The 27,961-nt window shown below is 38.9% G+C and overlaps 2 protein-coding genes across 8 annotated transcripts in view; one reads left to right on the forward strand and one right to left on the reverse strand.

Annotated features, from left to right (window-relative positions):
• Positions 1-1,621: 1,621 nt before the first annotated feature.
• Positions 1,622-26,018, reverse strand: LOC122865736 (beta-amyrin 28-monooxygenase-like). Of its 5 annotated transcripts, none has more exons than XM_044174564.1 (11): positions 25,424-26,016; positions 23,811-23,888; positions 23,580-23,664; positions 23,026-23,061; positions 22,501-22,640; positions 22,046-22,169; positions 21,039-21,183; positions 20,594-20,698; positions 16,648-16,775; positions 7,636-7,723; positions 1,622-2,930 (listed from the first exon to the last, which is right to left on the reverse strand). In XM_044174564.1, exons 1-11 carry the CDS (start codon positions 25,611-25,613, stop codon positions 2,826-2,828), a joined length of 1,224 nt encoding a protein of 407 aa, XP_044030499.1. In that variant the 5' UTR covers positions 25,614-26,016; the 3' UTR covers positions 1,622-2,825. The 5 variants fall into 5 exon arrangements, with proteins under 5 accessions (XP_044030499.1, XP_044030497.1, XP_044030498.1 ...); XM_044174562.1 differs by having other exon boundaries at positions 1,622-2,987; positions 25,424-25,992; XM_044174566.1 differs by having other exon boundaries at positions 2,845-3,692.
• The window catches only part of si:dkey-247m21.3 (5-hydroxytryptamine receptor 4), a 55,773-nt gene continuing 53,242 nt past the window's right edge, over positions 25,431-27,961 (forward strand). Inside the window, exon 1 of one of the 3 annotated variants that reach the window (XM_044174557.1) lies at positions 25,431-25,550. The gene's annotated coding sequence lies outside the window, so the exon portion shown is untranslated. Of the gene's footprint in view, positions 25,601-27,961 lie in introns of all 3 variants that reach the window. The other 2 variants (XM_044174559.1, XM_044174558.1) reach the window with 2 other exon arrangements.

The raw sequence follows: 27,961 nt of genomic DNA on the forward strand, positions 1-27,961 counted from the left end.
AGGGTGTACAGGGTGTGATATTGATCCTCTAATCTAACTCTAGGCAAGAAAGAGAATAAGTGTATTTCCCAAAATGTTGAACTATCCCTTTAAGGTCACAGTACTCAACTGCAATGCCATGATAATAACATCTGACATAATATTCATCTATTCATTACCAATATCAATAAAGTTTAAATTCTCTGCAAGTTAATTTTCCACCATACTGACATGGATTTGAACCAGCAGTTGCCAGGAAGCTGAATCTACAAACTTACAGCTTTGGAAAATAACTGCCTGTGATTTGTAGATAATGAGCTAAAACAGGGAAGCCATGAATATGGTACTTCAACTGTTTAGTCTGCCAACGTCCTCTCAGTGTTTTAAATCAGATCAGAGGGCTAAAACAGAATAAAGAGAACAATTAAATAGCTCTATGAAATAAATGACATGAAAAAAGCTAAAATAAATAAAACACAAGAGGATTCACTGTAAATCCCTTTCGCCTGTTGTAAATTGTTGTGAGTAGGAGCAGCAGCTAATGGACAAGTGCGGGGAGAGCAGTGAGTCATAGCACTCTGCTCACAAGAACTCCATTTTCTGCCAGAACCCGTGTGATGTATGTCTGCAAGTGTGTGTATGTGTGTGTGAGAGAGAAACAGAGACAATGACTGAGTGAGACAAGTAAGAAATATGCATGTCTGCAGCATAATTCAGTGTGTATAGGAGGGAGTATAGTTGTGTGTGTGAGAGAACACAGTAGGTTTGTTGAGCAGCTCTCTGCAGGACAAAAGCATCTTTCTGAGACACATGCCTATAGCTGATTATGCAGACTGCAGACGGCATTAACAGCATAGCTCACATTTCATACACACTCCAGGCTTCAGCCACACTGTAGCTGTTCCAGTTCAGATTGAACATATTCTTGCTGCTGGGATGTTAAAGACTATAAAAGATACCACATTAATGTGGCTGCATGTTTATTTCTGTAATTAAATTTGGAGTAACTTACAACACCTTAACTGAAACTGTATTTCTTGTCTATTTTTATGCTATTTTATTTCATTTTATTGTAATTGGGTTTTACTGGAGAACAGTAATTTGGTATATCTTGAACGTTCAATCTTCAGTTTTAGATATAATGTGGGTGAAAGTACTTAGAGAACATGTTTTATTTGAGCTGCTAACTGTTAGCTGCTCCAACGCTTTTGGCTTGTGACGCCTTAAAATGAATCAAAGTCTACTAAGTGCACAAGTTGTTAGCAGTTCAACCAAAGAGGGATTTTTCTTTCTTTGATTGTGTCATTTGAAGGACTTTTATAGGCCTGAAAAGGTGTGTCCCGTATTTCAAAAGAACAAGCACAAACAAATCTGAAAAAAAAACAACAACTTAATTTTAGCTTCCCCCTTTTTTTTCTTATTCCCTGATTCATCCAATGAGCCTTCAGATCATTAATTAATTATTTTGGGAACCCCCAACTCCCAAGTTGGGAACCACTGCACTGTGGCACCAAAATAACAAACCCCAAACTGAAATCGAGGCCGGAACACCTTCAGAAAAGGAATCAGTAGCATTCAAAATGACAGAATATTTGATCTGTAAATTTGACAGGATACAGCAACAGAAGCAACTACAGTGAAATACTTGAAATATAAATTTTTTTTTACTAAAAATATAGCACACAGGCTCACAACATAACAATGTAGCGTGACAGTTGAGATGTCATACAGCCTCAAAAAATGTACATTTGACTTTACATTACATGAAGTTAGACACTGTCCCATAACAACATAAAAAAGACATTTAACAATCACAGCACTTAAATGAAAGACAAATGCAAACATACACAATATGTAATATAATACAAATAATTTGTACTACACTTGAATATTAATAAATAAGAAGTTAAAACTAATTTTTATCAATGTAGCAGACAGAATAAGTCTAGTTTGGTTTATGATTCAGGTGCTACGATTATTTAAAATTTAGGCGTGAGCTCTGAAACGCCTTCAGGCATCATTTACATGAGATGGTGTGCATATCACTGCCAACTGCTTTCAAAAATAAGGTTAGTGTGTGTGTGTGTGTTTGTGAGACTTGCATACTAAAAGGAAGAAAGTCAGTGTCGGTATGACGAACTGTTGCTAAGCAGTGGTGGTTGCTAGGTGGTGGAGGGGGGAGGGGAGACAGGTTTGCAGTCAGTGATGGAATCTGAGGGTTTACCTCCGCGTGTGTGTACGTGTGTGTTTCCTTGGATTTATCTGGTTTAAATATTGATACTGCAGTGTGTGTGTGTGTGTGTGTGTGTGTGTACTATTTCTACCTTATCAAAGCTGCAGTTTTGAAGGTAATTTCAATTTCACAACAAACACCAGCATAAAAAAAGGAAAAAAGAAGGTGTATCTCAATTCAACCTAGAAGCAATGTCTGATGTATAAGACAGGTTCAGTGAGCCAAGGAGTTTCATAGTGAATCTCTTTAAACTGTAATAAATGACTCAATAAATGACTCACCAAAAAATGTCTGTCTAGCAGCATCAGATTCAACAATGGAAGAATAATTATGAGTCATTTATTTTGTCTTCCGTTGCAGATTCATCAAGCAAAGCTGCAGAATAGAGGAAGACAGAGTGAAACCAGCACACTCCTCGGCTTTCCCCAGGATGATTACTGTATTATACGCAGCGGGGGAAAGCCTCACAGTTTGCTGGCTTCCCTCTGTGTGTGTTCACATATTTTCCAGATTTTTCTTCACATTCTAGACAGGCCTCTAGCTAAAGTTTTTAGTGCGCAATATGTTTTTTTTCTCCAACTTATCAGCAGGTACATCAACATACTGTGCATCCCTAGCCGGTGTCACTCCTTTCAGATCCGGTCTGATCCAGTCGGGTGAAGGAGATGGTGGGGGGGTTGGTGGGACGAGACACAGGCAGCCATTTGTACTCAAGGTCCTGCGATATAGGGTCCAAACACCAGTCGTAGTGCTTTAACAGGTACATACACGCTTTCTGGCAGCAAAACACAAGAAAAACTGTTTTCTGAATGTATTGGAACTTCGGTATCTTTGCTACATCGACATAAATGGGAACTTACTTTCTGTCTGACGGATGATATTTAGAGTTAAAAGCAGTACAATTTTATAACTTTTTACAGCAGTGCAAAAACAAAATGTTAAACTAGAAGGCACTTGGCAGAGCGAGAGCCTCCGCCAACGCTGAATAAGTCTCCAACTTGTAAAGCTACAGCCTCCATACCAATTTATGTCTGTTTGTATGTTGTTTTCCAGTTTGAAAATAGCAATGCAACGCAACACCTTCTAGCAGCCAAGCTGAAACGGAACATTAGGTCCATAGAACTTCTGTTGGTGGCAGAAATGACTCAAATCATAAACACATTCTTCATATCTGTGCTCATTTGACCATCTAGCAGAGCTCAATAAGAGCTCATTTTTCACCAAAATGTCACCAAATTACACTCCTTCCATCTCCAGTCTGTTTTGTGTAAAAGCTGAACTATGGTCCCACAAGACAGGAAAAACCTAAATATTCTGTTCTATTTTATTCTACATACTAAGTGCACTCAGAGCTCCACAGCTGGTGATGTCATAGCCAGCATTCCCCACTGGCTGATAGTCAGCCACAAAGCCGACCAATCGCATCCACCAGTAACAGCCAGTTGCCCCGCCTCCCTCCACTTTATGAATGAAGATTTTCCTGATAGAGGGGGAGGAGCAGGATGAATGAACGGGGATGGAAGAAGGGAGGAAAGAAGTGAAGCAATGGAGAAGGGATGATAAGGGTGGGGGTGGTGAATAAGGAGGAAAGAGGAAAGATGAAGCAAGGAGGCGATGAGTCACATCTCTGACCTAGATCCCTGAGGTCTTCTTTTTACTCTGGTCACGCCCTCCTGTGTGTGTGTGTGTGTGTGTGTGTGTGTGTGTGTGTGTGTGTGTGTGTGGTCAGTCTGCTGAGAGCCAATCAGACACACTTTCAACAGCCAAATGGTCTGGTGTTTTAGCCATGACAGAGCAGGTTACAGTGAGAGATGAGGTTCAGCGTGTGCATCATTACTGCAAAATGAACCATAACAAGGTGATGGATAGTGTGTATACTTCTTGTACATTATCACACAGCAGTGTTGGGTCAGTCATTGTATATGCTGCTCAGTGAAACCTAAGGTAAACCGTAGTTCTCCTTTAAGATTAGCCGTCAATACAATTCCCCTTGACATACAGTTTTAAAACATTTGCAGGTTTTTTTTTTAAATCATGTATTTATTTACCAATAAACTTAGCAGTGTTAGCACAGATTATTTGGTACTCTATGAAGCTCTGCTATTTATCTCATGTTGCTTTGGAAAGCCACATATCACAGAGCTTACCAGCTGACAAATGCTATTAAATGGCATTTAACCTAAATAGCACAGACATTTATAGCAGTGTTTTTGCAATTCATTTATAATGAGAATTTAAATCCTTCTCCATGAGGTATTTACATTATTTTACCTACCAGCCTCTGGTTGTTATGACTTATGAGGCAGTATACAATACATATTAAAATTGTTTTAAATACTAAGAGTTTGGTGGATGCTGTTGACCTGAGAATAAAATCCACCAGCTCTTTCTCGCTTATCAACAGAATAACCTGCTGGGTGTTGTCAAAATAATACTTAATATGTGTCAACTATTGAATAAAGTGTGCACATGACTTGCTATCACAGTGGTACAAAAGAAACCCTCAATTACAGCTTTCATATATATATATATATATATATATATATATATATATATATATATATATATATATATATATATATATGAGAGCATGAGTAAGACAGCAATGTTCTGCCGACATTATCCCATTCATGCACACTTGCTTAAGCAATAAAAAAAAGCAGCCTCTAAGTAATCCAATTCTAAATAGAGAGAGCTGAATGAGGAGAGAGCAGATTATTAAACCGCTTTGGACATTTTCACCTGAGCTCCATTCAATCAGGTCCAACATTTACAATGACTCATGAGTCTGTGTGTGTGTGTGTGTGTGTGTGTGTGTGTGTGTGTGTGTGTGTGTGTGTGTATAGAGACTGCTTTTTGAGGGTTAAGACATGGTTTTAGGGTATAGGTTACAATTAGGTTAAGGTTAGGGTAAGGGGCTAGGGAAAGCATTATGTCAATGACTGTCACCCACGGGGATAGTAAAACAAACGTGTGTGTGTGCGTGTGTGTGTGTAGGACTGAGTCATCCCCCACTGTTGCATTTTGGATAGCTTGCAGTAACACCCCCATCCATACTGTGCTGTTATGCATGTGTTGCTGTTTTTGCTCTTTAATAATCTGAGAAGAAAACATAAAGATGCTGTCCTAGTGACTGTAATTTACCAGTGTAGGTTAAATAATGTACTTTAAGTGTGTTAATTAACAGTCTGACTTAACGGATGCGAACTGCTGAGATAAGCCTCTCATTGGTTGACTGGTGCAATCTGCTTCCCTCCCTCTGCTCTCTCGTCTGGTCTTTCTTGCCATGCTCACTGAGAAACAGCAACGATAAGCAGTTGACCTGGCAATGAAAGACGTCATGAAAACAAGACTGTTTAGCGCATTGCCTCGGCGCTACTATATAAGAGTGCCAGAATTAGCAGCTTTGTCCTGCTCTTTTTTGGATTTGGGAAAGTTCCAGCGACCACAGCCAAACTCTTTATCCCCCCAAAAGCTAAGCATATTCGAATGACGGTCAGATCTTACATGTTTCCTTATCATACTTATAACACTAGGACTTACTACCTCTACACTGCAGTACAATGATTAATCTTATTTCCATGTCATCCAAATGGATTATCATCTTGTGAGGATGCTGACTTTTGGCCTTGGACATCCAGCTTTAGCCTTAGTCTTTTAGCATGATATCGTCTATATAGCCATCAAGAACATATTCAAGACCCCTTTCTAGTTTCAAAAGGAGTCACCTGGAAACAGTCAGCCAGACACAACGTTTTCAACCAACTCATGGAGTTAGCTTAATCGACAGCCACTGCCATCGACAAGTCTGCTTTTGTCTACCTCTGTCTGAAATTAGGGTCATATTGTTTCAAAAATTACTAAAAGTTTTGATGGTAAATCTACTCCCGTTCTCACTGTAAACTGCATATGTGCTTGCGAGAACAGAAAGTTTGCAAAACTTACTGAGGACGGTGGGGCGTAGGAGAGAGTCTATTAAGTTTCACTTTGTTGCTTGTGACAAAAAAATTATATATTCAATCCTTTTGTCAGAACTGTTTAACCTACACAAGGTTTGGCTGTGATTACCGAAAATCAGAGGGGATCCTTACAACGTAAGTTGAAACCTTGGAATCCACTGACTCACAGTGGTTGTTTTCAAGTTGGTGTCACCCCCCGACTCCCCACTGAAAAGGCTCACAACACACACTCACAGCTGTTTCCAGAGGGAATATCCTCAGATGGGAAATAAATCTCTCTGTTTCCTGTTGTCACACCTGTGACACACCTGACTTGTTCTGGTGCCTTCCATAGGCTGTGTATGCATGTATGTGTGTGTGTGTGTGTGTCTCCAGAGTAAATAGGCAATGGTGGCTTTGGTGAGTGCTGCCATGGGGACTGGCAGGTGGTTTAAACAGCACAGTCTGTACCTGGGCTCTCTGGTTCTCCATCTGATATCTCTAATAAACACACAGACACACACACACACACACACACACACACACATACACAGCCAAGTATTTCATCATTCCCATGAGCAGTGCTCTTTTTACAAAATGGTTGGGGGATGGTTCACCTCTCTCTCTCGCTCTGTCACTGTTGGTTTCTTACTTATTTCATTAAGTGGGTGTTAAGCTTCAAAACTCTGAACTAATCATACTGACCTTATTCTTTGTTTATATGCCATATTATGTCAGTTACAGTACATCGATAGTTACAGTAGCATTGGCCTTCGTCCAGTAGCAGGTCCTCTACAAATTTCCCAGAAGCTTCCCAATTTTCACTTCCCTATGCTGGTGTCCTCTTGGATTCCCATTTTTCTCCCATTAGTGAACACATTCCCAATTAATTAATCATTAAAAATAGAATATATACAGTGTATATTCTTTCCCATAATAATAATCTCATCCTTAAATCACACAATTTTTAGTTTCCACATACACAGCTAGAGTAAGCAGTCTCAGGAGAGTTTAATCAATCTAACTGGGTCCCTCTATCTCACACCAGTGATATTGTTAGTGCTACAGTACTTCTTCTACAAATTTAGACCGTATTTTACGTCAGCTCTGTTGCATCCTCTCCTCCATCCCTGAAGAGGATAAACACATTGGAAGTAAATTTTCCATCGACCTTTCACTCAGTCCTGTAGACTTCCCCCCAAATGTGACCCAGAAGCTCAAAATGAAAAATGCTATCTCAACATCTCAGCATTTTAACTACTTCTTTGTGTCTTTGTGTTTAAAGAACATTCATTAAATGCAGCAGAAAGTCAGAAAGGTGAAAAAGACAACTTTTGGTCAATTTTTTACCTCCCTCGCTCAAAAAGAAGACAATTTTACAGACTGAATGAGAAATGACACTAATGAGAGAGTGTGTGCATATATGTATTGTGTGTGTATGTGTGTTTGTGCATGGCATTGTTTTGAGCAAAGAAATGGAGTCACCTTAAGGAAGATATCGGTAAGTTTAGCTCCAATGCAGCCTCTGGGCCCGCTGCCGAAGGAGCACAGGAAGTTCTCCTGGACTGTATTCCTGCACATACAAAAATATAATTACATGGTTACACACTAATGCCAAATGTGTGCAAAGAAATCAGAGATGCAGAAATCAATATTCTGACAAAGCTTCAAGTGTTAGAGGAACACAAAACTTTTTTTAAATGATTTTCTACCGATCAGAGTGCTTCAAGCTGGTATTGTTCAACAGGACTGGATTTGAATTCCATTCATAGTCGATTGTTTCTTGCTAATTAGCAACTGTTAGCATGCTAACATGCTAAACTAAGATAGTGAACATGGTATAAACATTATACCTGCTTAACAACAGCATGTTAGCTTTGTCATTGTGAGGATGTTAACATGCTGACGTTAGGATTTAGCTCGAAGCACAGCATTACAGAGCCGCTGGCATGGCTTTACATGTTTATATTTTATACTTGTACTTTTTTTGTGTGTTTTTTACATTTTGTATTTCCTCAAAAATGACTAATCTTCTAAATTTGTTTTTAAAAAGGTTTTATAAACTACTTTTTAAAATTGGTTTTGTGTTTTATGCTGACCTTTAGTAACAGCCCATCAAATTTGTGGCACATGTGAATGTACCTGTCCAACAGAACTCAATCTGATTCTGGTGCAGCCAGAGAATTTAAAGGTGCCCTGTGGAGTCTTTTGTAAACAAACAAAAATTAGGTTTACATTTAGTGTCTCTCACCAAAACCACTGAAGTTATCGAACATGCTGAATGCAATGCCTTCGTCATAAAACATTTGCAAAGTCAATTTTAAAAATATGTTAAACCCTGCATTGTTTACATCCATGTTTTCTAGCTTGCAGTCCTCTTTCATTGCCTTTGCTGGCACATTGCTACTCTTCTTACCTCCGCTAACTGTCGATCAGCAGAATAGCATTAAAACCGACGGAATATGTACCATGCATGATACAAAAAAAACGGGGATCAACATTGCTCCATAGTGCTACTAGTGGTCAAAAGCTCCATAGGGTACCTTTAAGGATCAAAGTTCAAGGACTCAAAATAGTACCCATCTGAAATGGAAATGTGTCCAGACTCCTTGCTTGTTCCAGCTGATCTCTCTGTGACATGAGAGCCATTTAAGTGATAACTTCTCTTTCTGGGATCAAGACAAAATCACCTGGACTCTAGATAGAATGAATGAACAAGTCTGATGGTGCACAGCAACACAACATGGGCCTGAATCATTGTCACAACTTGACACATGCTGTCTGTCTGACTTTCTCTGCCATACCTGCTGTAACTTTCCAATGTAACTTCTCTAAAAATATACTTAAAATAAGAGATGCTGGTTGTTTCCAGCTGACAGGTTTGTCAACAGCCTGCTAATGCAGGCCACCTCTTCCCTCTCACCACTAATGCATCCTGTCTTCCTGAAACCTGAGCTCTGATTAAAGGCAAACAGGAAGCATTAGTGGTGTGTATAGTCTGGGTCCAGTGTGTGTGAGAGGCTTTGTGTGTGAGAGAGTTAGAGACAGAGAGAGAAGGGAGAATATTAGTGTTCTCTGCAGCATCTGTCTAATGATTTAATGTAGTATTAGGCCCATCCTGAAACAGTAAGACGTGTGGCGTACAATGAAGACCTGTAATGCTGAGACACAGAGAGAGAGGAAGTCTTACCAGTCCAGCATAAGACTATATCAAATATGCTGAATGGATGGGAAGTAAATCAGAGAAATATAATCTATTGTACGGTATAATTCATTTTTCTACTATGAAGTGTAATGAGAGAGCAGCCTGAAACGCCATGACACCGCTCTGAGGCCAAGAAGACATTTAATTCATCCAATTAAGTATTAGTTTGAAAAGAAGGGCTTCTGAAATAAGAAAAATAGCACTAAAGATATAATATTTCTGGGTGCACGCTGTTGTTTAGAGGTGTATTTCCTTATATCTTCATATTCCAATGAATAACTTGCTGAACGTGGATGCATCACATTGATATTTATCAAATTTTTACCAGTTCGATAACAGTTTATGTTTCAGTGATCTAAAACATCAATGGTAAATGGAAGTTTGGTGTCACTCAGCAGCACAGCTTCAACTAGTTTCAAACTTACCAATGTTTGAAACCAGGTCTGATGTTGTGCCCATTGATGGCTTTTGCCCCCAGTTAGCGAAACAGTTGAAAAATCAGAGCTTAGTAGGCAGGAGTAAGAATGGGGACATCATATTCCTACATAGCTAGCTAGCTACCTAGCTACATTCATGAAAAATAGCAAAAGAAAAATGCCGACAAGTGTGGATGAAATCAACACAGCTGTTTAAATTGTAAGTCGACTTACAGAAGTAAGAACTCGTAGATCAAAGATATTTCCATATTGCTCTGATCAATGTGAAAAACGTTAACTGCTCGTAGCAACCACAGCTTAGGATGTAAACTGAAAACGACTTGGTGTGATGGACACATCACTTGACAATCACTCCTGATTGGTTAGAGCAAAACAAATCAAAATAGCCTCGTAAATGAATAAAGACAAATGAAATGGCGATTCAGTCGGAATATAAGGAAGGTTTTGAGCAAGTACATGCAGATTATATAAAATACTGTAAGTAAGCGGATTTGAGGGACGATTCTTCTACAGAATGTTTGGAGTAGTATATTTCTAGATATCTTCAAGAATCCACTTCTGAGTAGCTGCCTGCCCAAGCCTTTTTGTGTTACTTTTGTGTCTTAGTGCCTGTATTTGTGCACAAATTTTATTGTATTTGTTCACTTTACCACGAAAATTTTAACTTTTTACCTTTCAGTAATGCTTTATTTTACCGGTCCGTAAATTCCAAATTTTCAAAATAATTTTCGAGGAAGTTTAGGGAGAACCATGTAAAGGCAAAATAGAGCGCAATCAGCAGGTATACTTCCAATTAGATCCAAATGCTAAGCTAGCGTCACCTTGAAAGTTTTACTCAGTGCACAGCAGGTCAGATGAACATGCAAAAATGTGAATTTTTCTACAGCCAAACATACAATTGAGCATATATAAGGAATACAGTTTCTAATTATAAATGAATGACGAACAAATATTTAAATGGAGCAGCTCTTTCAGGTAAATTCATCTGGAAATCAATCAAAAACTTAACAAACTAACTGAACTACCTAAAATAACTGAAGAATGCTATTTATTTATTAGCACTGTACAAAATGGCATCTACTGTAATCTAGCAACTACACTCTAATCTGCAATCTAATACTTCAAATTTGCTGGTAACTTCCACTTCAAATGAAAACAACAGTATTTTTTATAGACAAGAAGGAAACTCCCTGTTCTCAGATTTATCTAAAACTAGCAACACCACACGCTGCAGTAGCTCGGTTTATTATCTGTGTTTGGTAGTGTTTCCGATTCATTTATCTACCGCCGGAGCCTGTGTGGGTGTTTGGCTGATAGGATGTTAACTTGCCAGTTCTGCTATTTGCTTCCAACTGGAAAAGCACATACACAGACACACACACAGGCTGATGATACAGTATGTACTTGGACACACACACAGCGGACATTATACGCAACTATTGCACAGAAACACACACACACACAAACAGACGACGTGGTTAAACTGTCGTTATTGTAGGTAGGCTTGTTATGTAAAAGGACTGCAGTCATTAAATTAAACAGCCAGGTGGCAAGAAAAGGCACCAGGCAACTATCAAGGCGGACAGGAAAATAGTCTCCAGGAAGACTGACAGATGGAGAAGCAGAGAAAGAAGCAGGTAGGAGGAAAGAGAAACAGACTGGAAGATAAATGGAGGGGTGGAAGAGAAGACACAGCAATAGCAATAGACAGGCAGAAGGACAGTTACAGAAAGAAAAACAGCCAATTTATTCATCCTGGGGGAAAATCACTAGTTTGAGCAGCAGTTAACATCACATAACTAGTACACGCATACGTAAATCAAAACATTGAATCTCCTACAGTTACAATTACCTCTCAGCCGAAAGCCAATTGGTTCCTGCGGGTTACAAACACAGTGTATAGTTTCATTTTTAAAAAAGGCTAAATTATTTCCTAAAACAGCCGGACACTGTAGTTTTCAGTACGATAGAACGACACTAGTAAACAGAAGTAAATAGAGCATTTTTTGTGACAAATTTTTAGCTGGTGAATTAGGTGCTAGTGATTATTTATGGCAGCAGAACGGTGTATGTGGGATCAACTCAAAATAAACTACAGTCACTATGATGGATCATGTCATCCTTTGCAAAGGTGTGGCTCATTTTTAAGAGTTTTTGACAATGAAGATCTACTGCATGGCACAGATGAATACAATATATCAGGGTCAACTACACAGACAATATTTATCAGTATTTATCATGGTTGGTTTTAGTCTTTAATGGGTTAGGGTTAGGGTTAGGGTCATATACTTAATGTCTGGATGTCTCAAACCTGATTTTAGGCACGTACATTTCACACATTTTATTGTCTTTTTTTGGTATATTTTTATAATACGTTTGCTAGATTTTACATCATATTGTCTCAAGGAAAATCTCCTCTGACTCATTCCTTAACCCCATCCCATCCTGCAGAGGAGGATGGACACACACACACACACACACACACACACACACAGACACACACACACACACCCACCCACACACACAGGGAATCCCCATTGGTAAAAACGGGGTGTGAGGTGGCCAGTTACCATGGCAGCAGCTACCTGTCTAATTATTCATATATGTCTTTGTAGTGTTCTGTTGTTTTTATGCACTCTTCAGTCAATTTGAAATGGCATCCATTACTTAGTTGACATTGTGTTATGTATAAGCAATTCATCAAAAAACATCTTTAATAACTAATATCTAATCTAATAACTCAATTTTATTTAACTAGAATTTTATTTAACTATAAGAATCTTGTTTGAAAAGAGCAAAAAAAAAGGACAGAAAAAGAGGTCCTTCCTGTGAAACTGCTGTTAAACATGTGTGCTTGCGTGTCTGTGTAATTTATTTATCTTCACTGATTAAAACTGTCTGTTCCACTAAAAGGGGTTTTTATAATGGCAGTTATATTTAACTGATAGAGGAAAGCCCCAAACTAAAACAGGACATTTCATTTTAGAGGAATCACCCTCTTTTTGTTGTGAGACACACGCACACACACACACACACACACACACACACACACACACACACACACACACACAAAAGAGAAGTAGGATAGGATCTTCTCTGACTCATTTTTCTGTATCCCATCCCACTCCACAGGGCATTTTTCTCCCCCACCCTGCACACACACACACACACACACACACACACACACACACACACACACACACACACACACACACACACCCACAAAGGGAATCCCTATTGGTAAAGACGGTAAAGGTGTCACGTGACCGGTTTCCATGGCAGCAGCTACCTACATACATTCATAGATTTTTTTTTCTCCCCCTCTGCTCTGTCCCCTGAATGAACAAACATGAATGAGAATAAACAGGTGAATGGAGGAAGTGAATGAATAGAAAAACAGTTGACAGAGAGAGTGAACTGGTGAAAGAGCCAGATCAGGTTTCATTTTACCAGAGCAGGTAGCAGACAGAGAGCGAGGGATGTGAGTGAGGGATGCCGACCCACAGCTTGTCTTCAACTGTCTCTTTGTGTGTCTCTATTGTGTTCAGAAGCCAAACAAGTCTGTTTTTGTTTGTATTTTTCTGTCTGTCTGTGCTGAACTGTATACGTGAAAGTGATCAGGACAGATGTGTGTACTCAGGCATTGTTAATCTATCTGCATCGGTTGCTATGGTAACAATGTAGGCATATGTATGTGCGGCGCTAACCAGCGTGATTTTCCAAAACAGTATCATAAAGCAAGCTGCAGTCTAGACCCCCAGACAAAGCTGATTACTAGTCTGGTGTGTATGGAAGGATTAATATGACAAAATTAATCTATCTTATTTATTTATTTATTTAGAGAAAACACAACTCTGCTTGGCACAAGGATGTGCATAATGTAAGAGATCATACCCGATTTGGCAGAGGACTTCTTTGCCTGAGCCTTGTCCATTGTTTTTGTAGATCAGAACATCTTAACATGCATTGTCACACTTATACCATGGTCGCTGAACACAGGCAGAAAGAAAAGCTGCGTTCATCATCGTCATCCATTCAAGTCTGTTAATTAGTCAGTAAATCTCATGGTTAGGTCTGTTTCACCACAGCGTGTGAAGTACTTCCTTAGTTCTTAATAACTACTATCTAGCTTTCAAACTATTGATTTACTTATTTGGGTTGCACCATTACAACTTAAGAAATGTCTTAGCTAGCAAAGACTTTAGTAATGTGTAAATTAAGAAACATCTGCAGCACCGTCCAATCAACAGTGTAAACAGGAAGTCACTGCATCACAAGCTTTAACATAACTTCATAAAATAACAGTTTAATGGGGCCAAACAATATATTAAACCTAACTGAGAAATGTAGGTATGACTTTGTTATATTTAAAGGTGCACACATGGACAAATGTTACTGACGTTACTTGGTCATTGGTCCGTAGTTAGTGGCATACTGTTTTGTAAGTTAAGATGTATTGTGTTTTTTTGTGAAATGTAATTAAACTAATTCCTAGTTCCTTGTGTTATGATTACATTAGACTAAGTTTGAAGCTCTTGGTAGCTTAGCACAAAGCAGAAGTACTGTTGCTATGGTTACCTGCAATAAAATACTTTTGACACATGCAAGTCAATTTAGAAACAAGTAGCCTATTTTCTGTGGCTATGGTATAACTGCCGTTTATACCACTCTTAGCTGCAGAGCTACTTTTTTCAGCTGTTACTAGATTAAGGTTTCTCCTTGGTGGAATATTATTAATGTTTATTCAAGTTTCAATTTAAGTAGCGTACTGCACCAAAGGATGAATACAGTAAACAATACTTACATTTTGTAGTTATTCTTTGTGTCTAATTTTGGATAATACTGTACATGTATATTTATTTATTTACATATTTACTAACGTATTTGTTTTGTTTTATCCATCAGATTGACTGATTAATGAGGTCTACACTCTGTTCCCTTTCAATGACCACTTGTTAAATACTTTATTTAAATTGCTAAATTTAAAACAAATGAAAAAAAGAAAGAAAGATTATCCGTGGAAAATATTAAAACCTGCATTCTTTGGCAAGGTTTGGCAATTTCCTTCCTTCTTCATTTCTTCACTACTAACTCCTACACAAATCATCCATCTCACAGAAATCTTCCCATTACCCGAATAGTCATACATCCCTATCTGCATCAACATAAATTCATCTACCATCCATTTGTTCATCCTTCTCTCTGTTTTCTCTTCTCTCAAGTTTAATTTCTTTTCTTTTGAAATATTATCCAGTCCTTTAAAAAAACAAACCTGTAATGGACATTAGTAAAAATGCTTTGTCTTCTTTTTTCTTTCTGTTTTTTATGAAGCAGAAAGGCTTTTCGTGACGCATTTCCTCAACCCTTAATGTGTCATGGCACTGAAAGCTTCCTCCCTCTTACTTCTTCTAATGGTCATTGTTTGTGTGTGTGTGTGTGTCAGTGTGTGATGCCACAGTGGCAGGTAGGGTGTGTAGGTGAAGACAGCAGCATCAATAGTAAGAAAGCAAAACTTTTTCCAGTTTTCAGAAGAACGACTTACTCAAAAATCATAATTTCTTGAATTTCATTCTGGTCCCTTTTCTGCTCCTGTAGTTGCAGAAATGTGTCTCTCTGCCTCCTCTCTGATATTTTTTTCTCATTTTGTGATTGTTGATTATCTATGCAAAAGGCGGCTCTGGGCAGAAGCAATTGCTCATTCTAAAAGGACTGAAACCAAAACCTGAAGTTACCAGTGATGAGTTGAGATTGCTGCAAAGTTTTTGACTTCTTGTGACTCCATGAATGACCAAAAAATAATAGAGTAACTAGTAATATAGTCATTTTCCGATTTACTTGCAGCTGAGGTCAACTGTTAAAGGTCTGGTGACACCAGAAAGTGCATCTACACGTCTTTGTGAAACAGGCGATGCTTGAGGCTTGGTTATATAGGGACTGCTCACAGGGCTAGCTGCTGAACTAGCATGGGTGGCAAGCTAACAACTAACAAGTTAGCAAGCCAGGAAAATGCTAGTGCTAGTCAGTCACAATAGCTCTCAGGGCTTCTTTCTTTTATTCTCAGTACTTGGCCGTTTACTCCCCCCTTGCATTTTGATTTCAGGATTGTACAGCTACGATTTAGGACTCTCCGTTCCCTAAAAGGTCAATGCTGTCAAGATGGCTTGCTACTGGCAACGATGCGAATTTGCGTGCCAAAGTTCTCCGAAGTTGGATTTCGAACAAAGAAAATTGCAAATTTTTACTTTGTCTCTGAAAGCGAATCCACTGAAAGTGGAGATTACATTGAAATTAATTGATTTCACCATGAAATTTCTACGTTTTAAATGCCTTTTTGACCATCATGCACTGAACTTTGACGGCTATGGTTAGCTAACGTTAATCTGGCAGTCATACAGCAAAAATCAATGTCAACAATTTCAGATTGCTATAAAAAGGAGAAGAAAATGATACCTAGATAGCAGTTAATTGATTATGATAAAATAATTTGAGATGACTATGTCTGGACTAGGCGTGGGTCAGAGGGTTCAAAATGGTTAGAAATGGAGCTCATATGTTAAGCCTCATAAAAACCTACTAACATATTAACAAAAACACACATACAAACCCACAAACTACTGTACACATACACATAATACACCTAGTTTTCGTCATTCCTTTTGAATTTCGTCCTTTTCACGTTTTGCTCTTCTTGTCTTTGTAGTAAAACTCACTTTGAGATTACAACTTGTGTATGATCTGCTTCATAATCATTTTCTTCTTCAATAAACTAACTCTGAACATCTTTACTGTAAGGAGGAAGCACATAGGACACTTAAGTCTATTTCTGCAACACGGTCTAAATTTAAAGATCCTTACGTTCCGCTCCATCTCTCCGGCAGGAAGCTGTCCGGCTGCTGGAACATCTCTGGGTCGCGGTGGACAGAGTGGCTGATATAGATCACACCATAACCCTTTGGGACAAGAAACCCTGCGAGGGTGGAGTCCTACACACACACACACACACACACACAGAGGGAGACATTACATTATTATATCTTATTTAAATTAATTGACATTCACTTTTCTTTATCTGTATCTACTCAACAGTTCTGGATTGTAAAGCTAAAGAAAGTGCTACTCATCATAATTTTTGTGATGATCTCCATCAATTTTCCTGCAACTTTCTGGCAACTCCGTTTTTTCATGGATTTAGGACTGTCCTAAATATGTTTTTTGGGGCTTTGAAGCATCAATTTAAATGACTAAAAGCTTAAAGCTTGCAAAATATTATGAAATTAAGTTAAAATTGAAATATGTAACTGTTTGCACTGAGAGCTGAATAAACATCCAAGTGTTGGAAGTTGGTTTTCACCTCTAATTTTCAAACTGGAAAATCATGCAAATCTATTTTAAAAACTGTTGATCAGGAGGTTCCGGATTTTAAAGCAGATTTGTAAGCAGTGTCATAGCACGCAACTGGGAACACTGAAATGACGCAACTTTAATAACATGCATACATACCCTTTTGAACCAACATGAATGGCAGACTTTTTTAACCCTGATGTTTGGCTGCAATGAAAATTGCAATTTCATTTTGAGCTAAATTTCCTGAGTTGGTTTTTCACAAAGCTCTGGTGAAAGGAGCCACCTTGGGGCAAAAAGACCACTTTCCCAATTGTTGCCCTTTTAATTCATCTTTTCACTACATCCATTAGTAGCTGCACTAATGGACTGCCAGAGAACATGATCACTATTTCTCTTTCCCCTACCCTCTTTCTCATTTTTCTCTTTGCCTCGCTCTGCTGGAGTGGAAAATCTTTTACAAATCTCTTTCTTTCTCCCAGTTCTCAATGAGAGATGTCTCTGCCCTTGCCGAGTTCATTCTCTCTCCCTTTTGCGCTCTCTCTCTCTCTCTCTCTCACACACACACACACACACGTTGCTAAAACTATTGCATATCTTAGTTCCACCTGGATGGAGCTTCTACTTTTTCCACCTGATTGTGAATACTAATAATCTCTCTCTTTCTTACACACCCACCTGCACACAAACATCTCATCAACTCTTTTCACTCCAGGTGCAGCACTTCCCTCTTGATTTTCTTTTCATTAGCGGTGTGTTGGAGGTTTTACAAAGATACTGCCAACTGTCACTCTTTCTGGTTGTGTTCCTCGTTAGTTATTCAATATTAAAACATCACTGTGGTGTCATAATTTTTTTTTTCAATAAACCAAAGAAAGGACTGCATAAGAATGTGCCATATGTTTCTACATTGAATTCATTATAACATTCAATTTATAGTATATGAGACTTCAGTATAAAACATAGGAGTTCTGTACTCATTTTGATGTGGTTACAGTCAGGATGCCAGTTGCAATATGTCACTAATTAACCATAAGTACTTAAGTACCTTTCAACACATAATCTGGTCTACTTGACTCAGCTTAGATATTTTATTCTCTTTCCTCCCCCAATAATAACAAATCCATCTTGCATTTTTCTATTTTTTTTGTTAATTTTTGTTTCTTTGTTTTATATCATGACCTTTGTGGACTTTATGGCTTTAAAAAACACACACAATAAATACACTTATTCTTTGAGTTCTTCTTCTCTAAAATTCTCCCACACGGCATGAACCCGTGTCCCACTGAGGCCAACACTAATCGAAATGTGTTGGTGCGTTTCCTAGAAGTGACAAACTGACTTTCCACTCGGCTTCACAGTGTCACCAGCACACATCATTCCCACTGCCAACCCCAGCCCACTCCCTTCCTTCTGGGGGAGCGGAGCCGATCAATCACGAAGAAAGATCAATGCCTCTGATTGGGCAGTTGCATAAGGCTGTTTGATGAGGTCACAATGATCAAAAACAATGTGGGAGGAGGCGGAGACGGGACTTTGATTAAAGGCGGGATTCTATTGACAGTGCTGATGTCAAACCAGAAAGCAATCATTTTGATGAATGAAAATCAATGTTGTGACAAATACAGTTGGCCTACAGGATATAAGATGATTATGTGTATTGCACTGTAACAAGCACACAGGTTAACACAACAATATAGGTTATAGACGAGAATATTTAACAAACCTTCATAGATAGTAAGTCAGTAAAAACAATGTGGAAATGATGGCTGCATGGAACAACTTATAATAAACAAGGGGTGTACAAAATAACATATAATAAAACAGTGCTACGGTAAATGAATGAAAACACATATGCTGCTCAAATATTGATAGTCAGACCTCTGTTGACGCTAACACACAATGCTAGTAGTAATCAGCGTAACAGGACTCACTAGCTGTCTTTGTTTTACTGTAGTTTCAGTCTCACCTGCAACATTGCAAATGTCTTTAATGCTGCAAGAGGAAAAGTCTCAAAAATAAAGAGGTTGGTACAGGACGCCCACCAACAGTAGCTGAAACACTTGATGCAAAATGCTGAGCCTCAAACTGACCATCAACACAAACTGAACATTACAGGATTGACCAAACTGGTATTTAGTGCAGGGCTAGTATAATGCACTGTATGGTGTTGTCTGGTAGTGTACAGTACACACAAGAGAGAGGACCTGACAGTGGAAGAGACTTTCATCTACAGTAATATGACGCCATCTAGAGGAGAGGAGTGCAACACAGAAAACGGCAAATTCAATCGTGGCCTGTGTCACTTTGAAGACTACAGAATATACAGTAAATACCTAACAGTACAGCATCATAAATCCTTCAAAGTGTACATGAATGGGAACCAATTGATACAACTGTGTATATTAGCACAGGAGGGAATGAAGTTACCCTACAATAGTTAAAATTTTTAATTCTTAGTTGTAACAGTTTGTCAATTTAACAGCCATGTTAAAACACCCAAATGAAAAGATTTGCATAAACTAAATAATTCTCAGCTAAAGAAAATTATTATAAAATATAAACAGCTAACAAACTATATTAGATAGGTTGTACTTATGTTATATTTTGTCAGTAACCAGTTCATATGAAGTGCTATATATATATATATATATATATATATATATATATATATATATATAGTTATAATGGCTTCAGAAAACATCCCAAAAGGGACAATGGATCTCTCAATTCAGAACACAGGATGCGAAATACTGAATATTCATTCAGTACTACATGAAACTGTTATAGTTTGAGGTTTTGTTATTTCCTGTTTTATTTTGTAGTGCGTTCCTCTCCTTGTGTGTCTTGTGGTTTTACTTCCTGTCTTTGTTTGCTTTCCCTCCAGTTTTGATTGTTGGTCCCTCCTTGATTGTTTGCACCTGTGTCTCGTTGTCTCACCTCCCTTAGGGTATTTAGTCCAGGTCTTTTCCTTTGTTCAGTGTTGGATCATTGTTGTTCCTGTCTTGTGTGTGTTGCTGTTGGTGCACTTTTCGTTGTACCTTGTTCCCGTGCCCAGTTCCCTGGCATTCTTACTGTGAGTTCTGTTTGGATTCTTTGTCTTCTTTGGACTGTGTCTGGATTCTGGACTTTGAACTTTGCCTGCTCCTTATTGGATTTGTATACCCTCATTGGACTCTCTTCCTTGTTTCCACCACTGCCAGCCGGTAACCCATATTCTTGTACCTGGACCTGTATCTGCCTATTTACCGGTTACCTGTTTGTTGCCTGTCTGCTTACCGGTCTGTCTGCCTGTACCTGTCTGTAAGCCACCTCCTGTTGTTCATCTCAGCTCTGATCTCCATCCGGCTACTCCATCCTCAAACCGCTTCCTGGTTGTCTGCATTTGGGTCCACATACTACACCACATACGACAGAAACTCAATAGGATGCAAACCAGTCCCCAGGTGAACAGTCCTACCTGAACAGCTATTCTGCGTCCACCAATGAAAGGAGGCCACAGTCTCTGCACCTCCAGCAGTACTCTATGCAGGTAATCGGGGTCTTCCATCGCTCGTCGCCGTGTCTTCTCATGAACATGGAGAAAGATTTTTGTTTAATTCTATTTAAAGCAGAAAGAACTGGGCAAGAGAAGTTAAGGTACATGGTTCTTAAAGAGGCCTCATTGTTGCTCAGGAAGAAAAGAAATCCTGGTAATAACTTTCATTTTACATGTAGCACTGTTTTCATCACATGGTTTTTTTTTTTTTTATCAGGATAAGTGTTTGCTCTAAGAATGAGAACTGAAGGATAATGATGGATTGGAGTGGCATGTTTTAATTACATTCAAGGGCATGCCTTCATTTTCTTTTTTAGGTACTTCATCTTATCAAATTTTTACAACAAAAAAAGCCGTGTGTGCGTACCTGTTCATTTCCACTGAGTGCCAGTGTGAAGGAGGTGAGCAGCGACGCCAGAGCTTTGGGGATCAGAGCTGAGATGAACAACAGGAGGTGCTGGGAGGCAGCGCTGGAGTCAGGCAGCGGCAAAGAACCAAGAGAGCCGACAAAACTAAAGAGCCGGCGAGGCAAAGGACAGCGCAACATTCAGATTAAGATGCCAAGTTCAACAAATCATTACTTATTAACAGCATGGTTACTATGCACAAAATAGTGCATGACCACAGATCAACAGCCTCTGATTTACAGCACAGAGGGAGAGAGCTTTATGCATAAGTGTCACTGCAGTGAGCATCATGATTTTCAGTAGGTAATGTTGCTATTTTGTAAAGGGATTTCAAAACCTCTGACATGACCAATAAGATTTGAGAGTAGCAGAAGAAAGGCAAAAGGTCAGTCGTATGTTTCCATGTACCTATATTTAGCGCATTTTCAATTTGCATACAAATAAGAGCAGAAATACACAAAATGCAATGCTTGGCTGAGGTGGAAAAGTTGGCATATTGGAAAAAGATGATGCAACAGAAGCCAGTGGAAACACATTTTAGCACATTGTGATGTTGTAACCATTTCTGCTTCTAGTGGAGACAAAGGGTTTATGACTTGCTCCCACTTATTGTTCCATGCCTCCACTAAATACATATCTGCATAAAGGTAAGTGATGGAGACACGCACTGCTTCACATTTTATTTTGCAGAACTTCCAGAAACGTACTTAAAACTTGTGCAACAATTTAATGGAAACATAACTACTGGCAATCTTCAGCAAGCAGAAACAAGAGAAGCTGAAGAACCAGATGTGTTCCCACTTCTACTGTACTTCCACCAGCAATATCTTTGAGAACTCCTGTAAGCAAGAGGAAGATTATAAAGAAAGGAGGATGCAAGAGAATGAGGGGGAAGAAGAGAAGCAGTGGGGCGTATCCTTCTGTCTCTACTAGGAAGTGTGTGTGTGTGACACACATGCAGCCTCACCCCTGTTTGTCATTCTCCAGTTTGTCTTTGATGATGTCCATCAGTTTGTCTCTGGCGTCCAGAGCGGTGGAGAAACCCGATGACCACAGAGGAACCTTCACGTTCACCGGAGCAGATATCAGACCTGCGGGGGCAGAAGACGAGGTGTTCAGCAAACAGGCAAAGATGGTCAAAACCACACAAAAAGCCATATTTATTAACTTGAAATAAAAGGGGGGAAGTGAGAGATTTTGCAATACCGTATTGCAGAACAACTTAACAGAACAGACTTGCTAAATATGTCTGCAAGAGAGAGACAGATTTTGAGAGTGAGTGTCTTACAATGCCAGTGCTGCATTTCAATGAAAGACACATTTACATGAACCCTTTTTTGGAGCAGTTTCTTGAACTGATAGCTGCAGAAAGAAAGGGCGGCTTCTTAGGAGTGTGTGTGTACAGCATATCTGTGTTCCTACCATGCCAGTGCTGGGTGCAGAGATGCGCGATTTCCTGGAAAAGTTCAGGCTGCTCCTCCGCTCGTACGTTCAGAAAAAGGCCCAACACCAACTCTGTCCCCAGACGCTTACAGGCAGAGTACACACACTCTGGCTGGCCACTACACACACACACACACACACAGATCACACATCGATTAGTTGCATACATTACCTTTACTGTCCCAAAACAACTAGTCTGTACTGTAAATATGAAGTGACTTGAATGCTGCTAACAATCCCATAATGGACTGAAAATAAAAAAAAAACGCGTCATAAAACTGTATGTACATATAACGGTTGTGTGGCTTTTCTTCACACACACAGTGAAACTACCTGTCCAACCTTGTTTTTATGTTACTGCTGTTATTGTTTTTGCAAATGTTTTTTATATTTTAGTTTTACAGCTTGTGAAACAACTTGTAATCCTGCTTTGTACGTTGCTTTGGACGAAAGCGTCGGCCAAGAGAATAAATGAAAATGCTGGAGGTTTATGTTAAGTGTTACCTGAGAGAGAGGTCCTTCAGACAGCGCTCACATACACTGTGGACAGAAAGAGGTAGAGAAACACAAACGGACGCACGCGCACACTTTAGTCTCAAGATGAAGTCATTCAAAAACAGGTCCTGGCAGTGCTTTTTGCTACATTCTGTACATTATAACAACAACATAATCTACGTTCACTTGCTATTCCAGCATTTGAATCACCATATTACACACAGTATAGTTATTGTAGGGATTCGTGGCTCCATAGAACAGACAGGGGGTCAGCGTTTTCTCAAGAAACCTTGGACATGGATGGACGCGTTACAACTGTTGCAGCAATAAAGGCTTTGCAGTTGTGTCACAAATGTCCTTGCCACCATTTTTGGTGTCATCATGGACATCCATTGAACAAGAGGCTTCAAATACACAAGTAAAAAATGAGAATGAGCACCAAACTCAAGTCTGTCTGTGAAGAACCACGTGACTCAACAAACGTCAGTCAAAGGCATCCACAACAACAAAATATAATAGGAATTCATGCTGAAAAACTATTCTAATAACATTACTTTCCCCACCTGGTGATATAATCACTTGATGATTCCAGACAACTTCCTGTGAACAGGCTGGTGAGAGACAGACGGAGGAGACATGCCTCCTCACCTGAAACACACAAATACAAGTTACTCATGTTTATATTTGCAGAACTGTATTTAAACACATTTTTACAATTACGATCTTGTGTTACATAAGTGTAGGGTATATATTGCTGTGAGTGTGTTACTATTGTTTTTTGTGTGTGTGTTTACCATTAGTGGTGACAACGGTGTCACCATACATGTTGGTCATCAGGTCAGTTGGATCCTTCAGAAACAAGTTGGACTTCTCTGAAACACGCAATGTGAACTTTGTTACAAACACACACGCATATATACATACTGTTCACACACACTCAGTACACAATCAAACACACATTGTCCATGTCGGGGTTTGATTCTGCCTGCAAGTGTGTGTGTGTGTGTGTGAGTGCTAAAAACAAAGCAGGCTAGCAGGAGGGAAAGAGATACTGAGGATGTGTAACAGTTATCCAGTCACATGTAACAAGATACCAGGATTCAATAATGCAAATAAATCCTCTTATGAAATCCACAGCATCAACAACACTTCAAAATGGCCGAGGGAAACAAACAATTAAATCAAGGTTGGAAATATGTATGATATGTCTAAATGGACTGCAGTGTATGTTCACACATTTAGAGAAGTAACTTTCCCCATGCCTTACATCTGCTTAAAAAATAAAAATCATAATCTAGTCTAGTTAATGTCTGTTTTGTAATAATGTTCTCTTATATCTCAATTCAGTGTGCTACTATTTCTTTTATTTGGGTATTTCATCAAGTTATATGTGCAGATATTCAATTCTTAAATGAGATTTTCTTGTTCACAAATGTTATATAATAAAATTAAATATATAATGCACTGAGGAGTTTGGCCTATTTTGTGAAAAAGGGGATACAACATGTTTATATTCCTCAGACTATGGTACAGGAACTGAAAAACATTTTTTTTTTTGAATTAGTACTGAAAGTCAGGTATAGTATTGGCACCGATATCTAAAATTTTCAAATAAGCAACATCCTTTAAAGGCTGAGTCCAATGAAAAATCAGTATAATACTCCTATGACCTATAATAAGTTAAACTGTACTTTAAGGTGAGTTTATAGCAACTTTATTTTATTTATTTTTATTTTGCCCCCTTATGTTCCTAGATGCATTTCTATAGTTCTTCTGTAGCCTTTAATATTTATAACTTATGTTGACATCACAATTAGGGAAATAATTAATATGTCATATAGTTATCACATTTCCCAAGTGTTAATAGTGCAACCGTTACCTTGTTTTAAAGGGTAGCAGACTATAATAAGACTACAATAAAACTTAATCAAAGTAACATCTTCCCTTCCCCGTCTCCAGCAACATCACGAGTCTCTCCCATGACAGATCAGACTAATCCCTGATTAGGGGGTGAATTGTCACTCCACACAGAGGACATTTTTCTTTTGTTCCTTTGCCTGACATCAAAATCTGACTCATTATCCTGAGGCAGAGGAGACAAAGTCACTATGAGCTCACTAGAAACTACAGATACACTAGTTTCCCTGTAAGAATAAATGTGTGTAGTGACATATGATTAAAACAAAATGGTATCACATCTAATAAAGTCACCAATAATTCCCTCAAGTATTACTTAACTATACTATGACTATAAAATCTATAAATCACCATAAGAATATTAATGACCTTGTGGAAACAAAACATGTACTTCACGTGTTCACGTGTGGCGTGCGCGTACACACACACACACACACACACACACACACACACACACTCATATATACATGCGCACACGTGCACAACATACCACACAGCAGCTCTCTCGCTCCCTGCACGGAGCAGATGAAGGCGGTCGGTCTGTTCAGCAGGCGGCACTGAAACACTCTGCTCTGGTGTTTCTCGATCCTCTGCCGGCAGAAGCTCACCGGGTCCCGGTAAAACTCCAGCGACTTGTCCCCGAGCACCGACACACCTGCATTTCCTGGTAGTTTGGACATGGCAGACGCAATTTTGCCCAGTTTTTTTTTTTAAGTTGGAAGGTGAATTCAATCAGGATGTTAAAGACTCTGCTCACAAAACAGTGACTCTAAACTTTATTAAGACGGTCCAGGTTCAGAGTAAATCCTGCTGTCACCGACTGTTAATTAATTTAATCCGCGTGGCTCTGCAGGAACGACCTGTGTGTCAAATTACTGCTATCTCACTGTTGGTACTGTTTTCTCTGAGGTAACCGAAAGTATCCAGCTGCAGAGTGACGCGTTCAGGTGCTGTCCGTAATTTAGGTCTACCTATTACTGATGCGTTACTGTGTCTGTTCGTTTTCATTACTACTAATTGCTTCTGCTGCTACTTCTGGTACCGTAGCTACAACAGCTATATGCTACTATCACTATCATGGTTGGATCGCATCTTTAATGTGTCCCTAGGTATTTTGGCTAATCTTAAAGTGCCCGGACAGTTTGGTTGTTGGGTGTCTGACCGCTTTTTTCTGAACATTGAGTTGTGTTTCCTCAGCCCATAAAGCCTCAATGCGCCAGTAAGCAATTGATCAAGTATGACAAATTTTATTCAGAGATTTTGTTTTTAAATTAAATTAATGATGAATTAATTAATTTTTCATTGGAAACTATTCTCTATACAGTTGAATTGTATGCTTGCCGGTAGCCAAATTGCACATATTTGCATGTTCAGCTGACTAAAAAACTATAGCAATTAATTGGAATGAATTAATTGAACGTGTATCACTTTAACACTCTGTATTTTCCCTACAATTAGAAACACATTACATGATTTTTTCCAAGTACCTTCCTAAGAATTTACAACTACATACAGTATAAGTTCCCTTCTAGGAAATTATAGAAAATATATATAAATGGGACCAAAAAACCCCCCCAAAACTAGATAACACGACACAAAGATGCACCATGATTCTAACTTTGATCTATACATTTTATTACTTAAGATGCTTCAAATGCTAAACAATGAAGAATTGAGAATTACATTTGTTTGTTAATTACATGTAAAGAGTAGCTTCCCCAACACTTGTACCTGTTGCTACAACAACTTCGACTACATTACTACTGCTGCTTTTACTGCAACTATTACTTCTACTGTGCTGTTAATGCTGCTGCTAACACTGCTCCTATTGTAACTATACTGCTGCCAAGGCTACTAGCACTGCTATGACTAACTGTACTGCTGCTGCTGCCTCTATTACTCCTGCTGGTCCATGTTTTTGTCCTTTGGCTGAGTTCCATTTAAACTTTTCATCTCATTCCAATGGCTCAGTGTCAGAAGGAAAGTCTCTGAATTAGGACAGTATATTGTGCCCTTGTTCTGTGCCCTGTGGATGCTGTTCTGAACTGCCCACACTGACTACAAGTGCTTGCCTCCGCCTTTGTTTTATCAAACCTGGCCTTGGAGGGATGCTATTGTGGCACAGGTATGGTTGATGGGGCAGTTGGAGCAGAGGATGTAGTCGGGGTCTGGGAGGGAGCGAGCACCACCTAAATGGAGAGAGTTGCAGTGCTGGGAACTGTTGAACAGCTGTTGAGACAGAGGAAGGGGCTTGGGGGAGAAATGAATGATGGATCTGTTGGGATGAGATTTGACGGATGAGGGCGGACAAAGTCCTGCAGCTTGAGTCTTTGGGTCCAGGTGTCTCTGGTGAGGCAACTTCTGAAGCACAGCTGATGGGGTACTAGAAACCTCAGTGATTGCTCTCTTTTTTGTCTTTGCCAGTGCCTTGCCTACTGTGCTCTGTGGCAGGAGATAAACATGCTGAATGCCACAGGCAAGACCAATGCAAGATCCTGCTTATTGACCTGCTTCCTGTACCACTGCATAAGTGTAATTTAGTTCTTGGGATGCTTATGAATCCTACAGGGCCCGACAAAACTAGCCTCTATCAAACGACAGCAGTCTGACCATTAGGCAGGGCAGGCAGAGGAACCTAGGACACAGTGCTTCAGGCTCTCCATACCAGGGAGCAACTCTTTTTTTCTTTTAATATTAAAATGCTTAAAAAGTAAAGACTAATCATTTGCAAATTTCAAATATTTAATATATATTAATATAATATTTACAGTAAATAGAAGCCCATGTCAATAATAAACAGCAATCTAATAAGTCGTGGCTAATGGGTATTCAAACAGCAATTAAAAACTACAAGAAAGTTCAAATGAAACAATGCCATTACAAAGGTAAAAATTTATTTGACAATTTTGATATTGAACGAACATTTAGGCTTTAAACATTTAAACATAATTGAATAAATAACAATAAAATAAATACTACTAATAAATTTACATTAACAAATTGAACAAGGTGGATTGGTGTAATTTCA

This window comes from Siniperca chuatsi, linkage group LG18, assembly GCF_020085105.1.
Source record: "Siniperca chuatsi isolate FFG_IHB_CAS linkage group LG18, ASM2008510v1, whole genome shotgun sequence".
NCBI classification, from domain to species: domain Eukaryota; kingdom Metazoa; phylum Chordata; class Actinopteri; order Centrarchiformes; family Sinipercidae; genus Siniperca; species Siniperca chuatsi.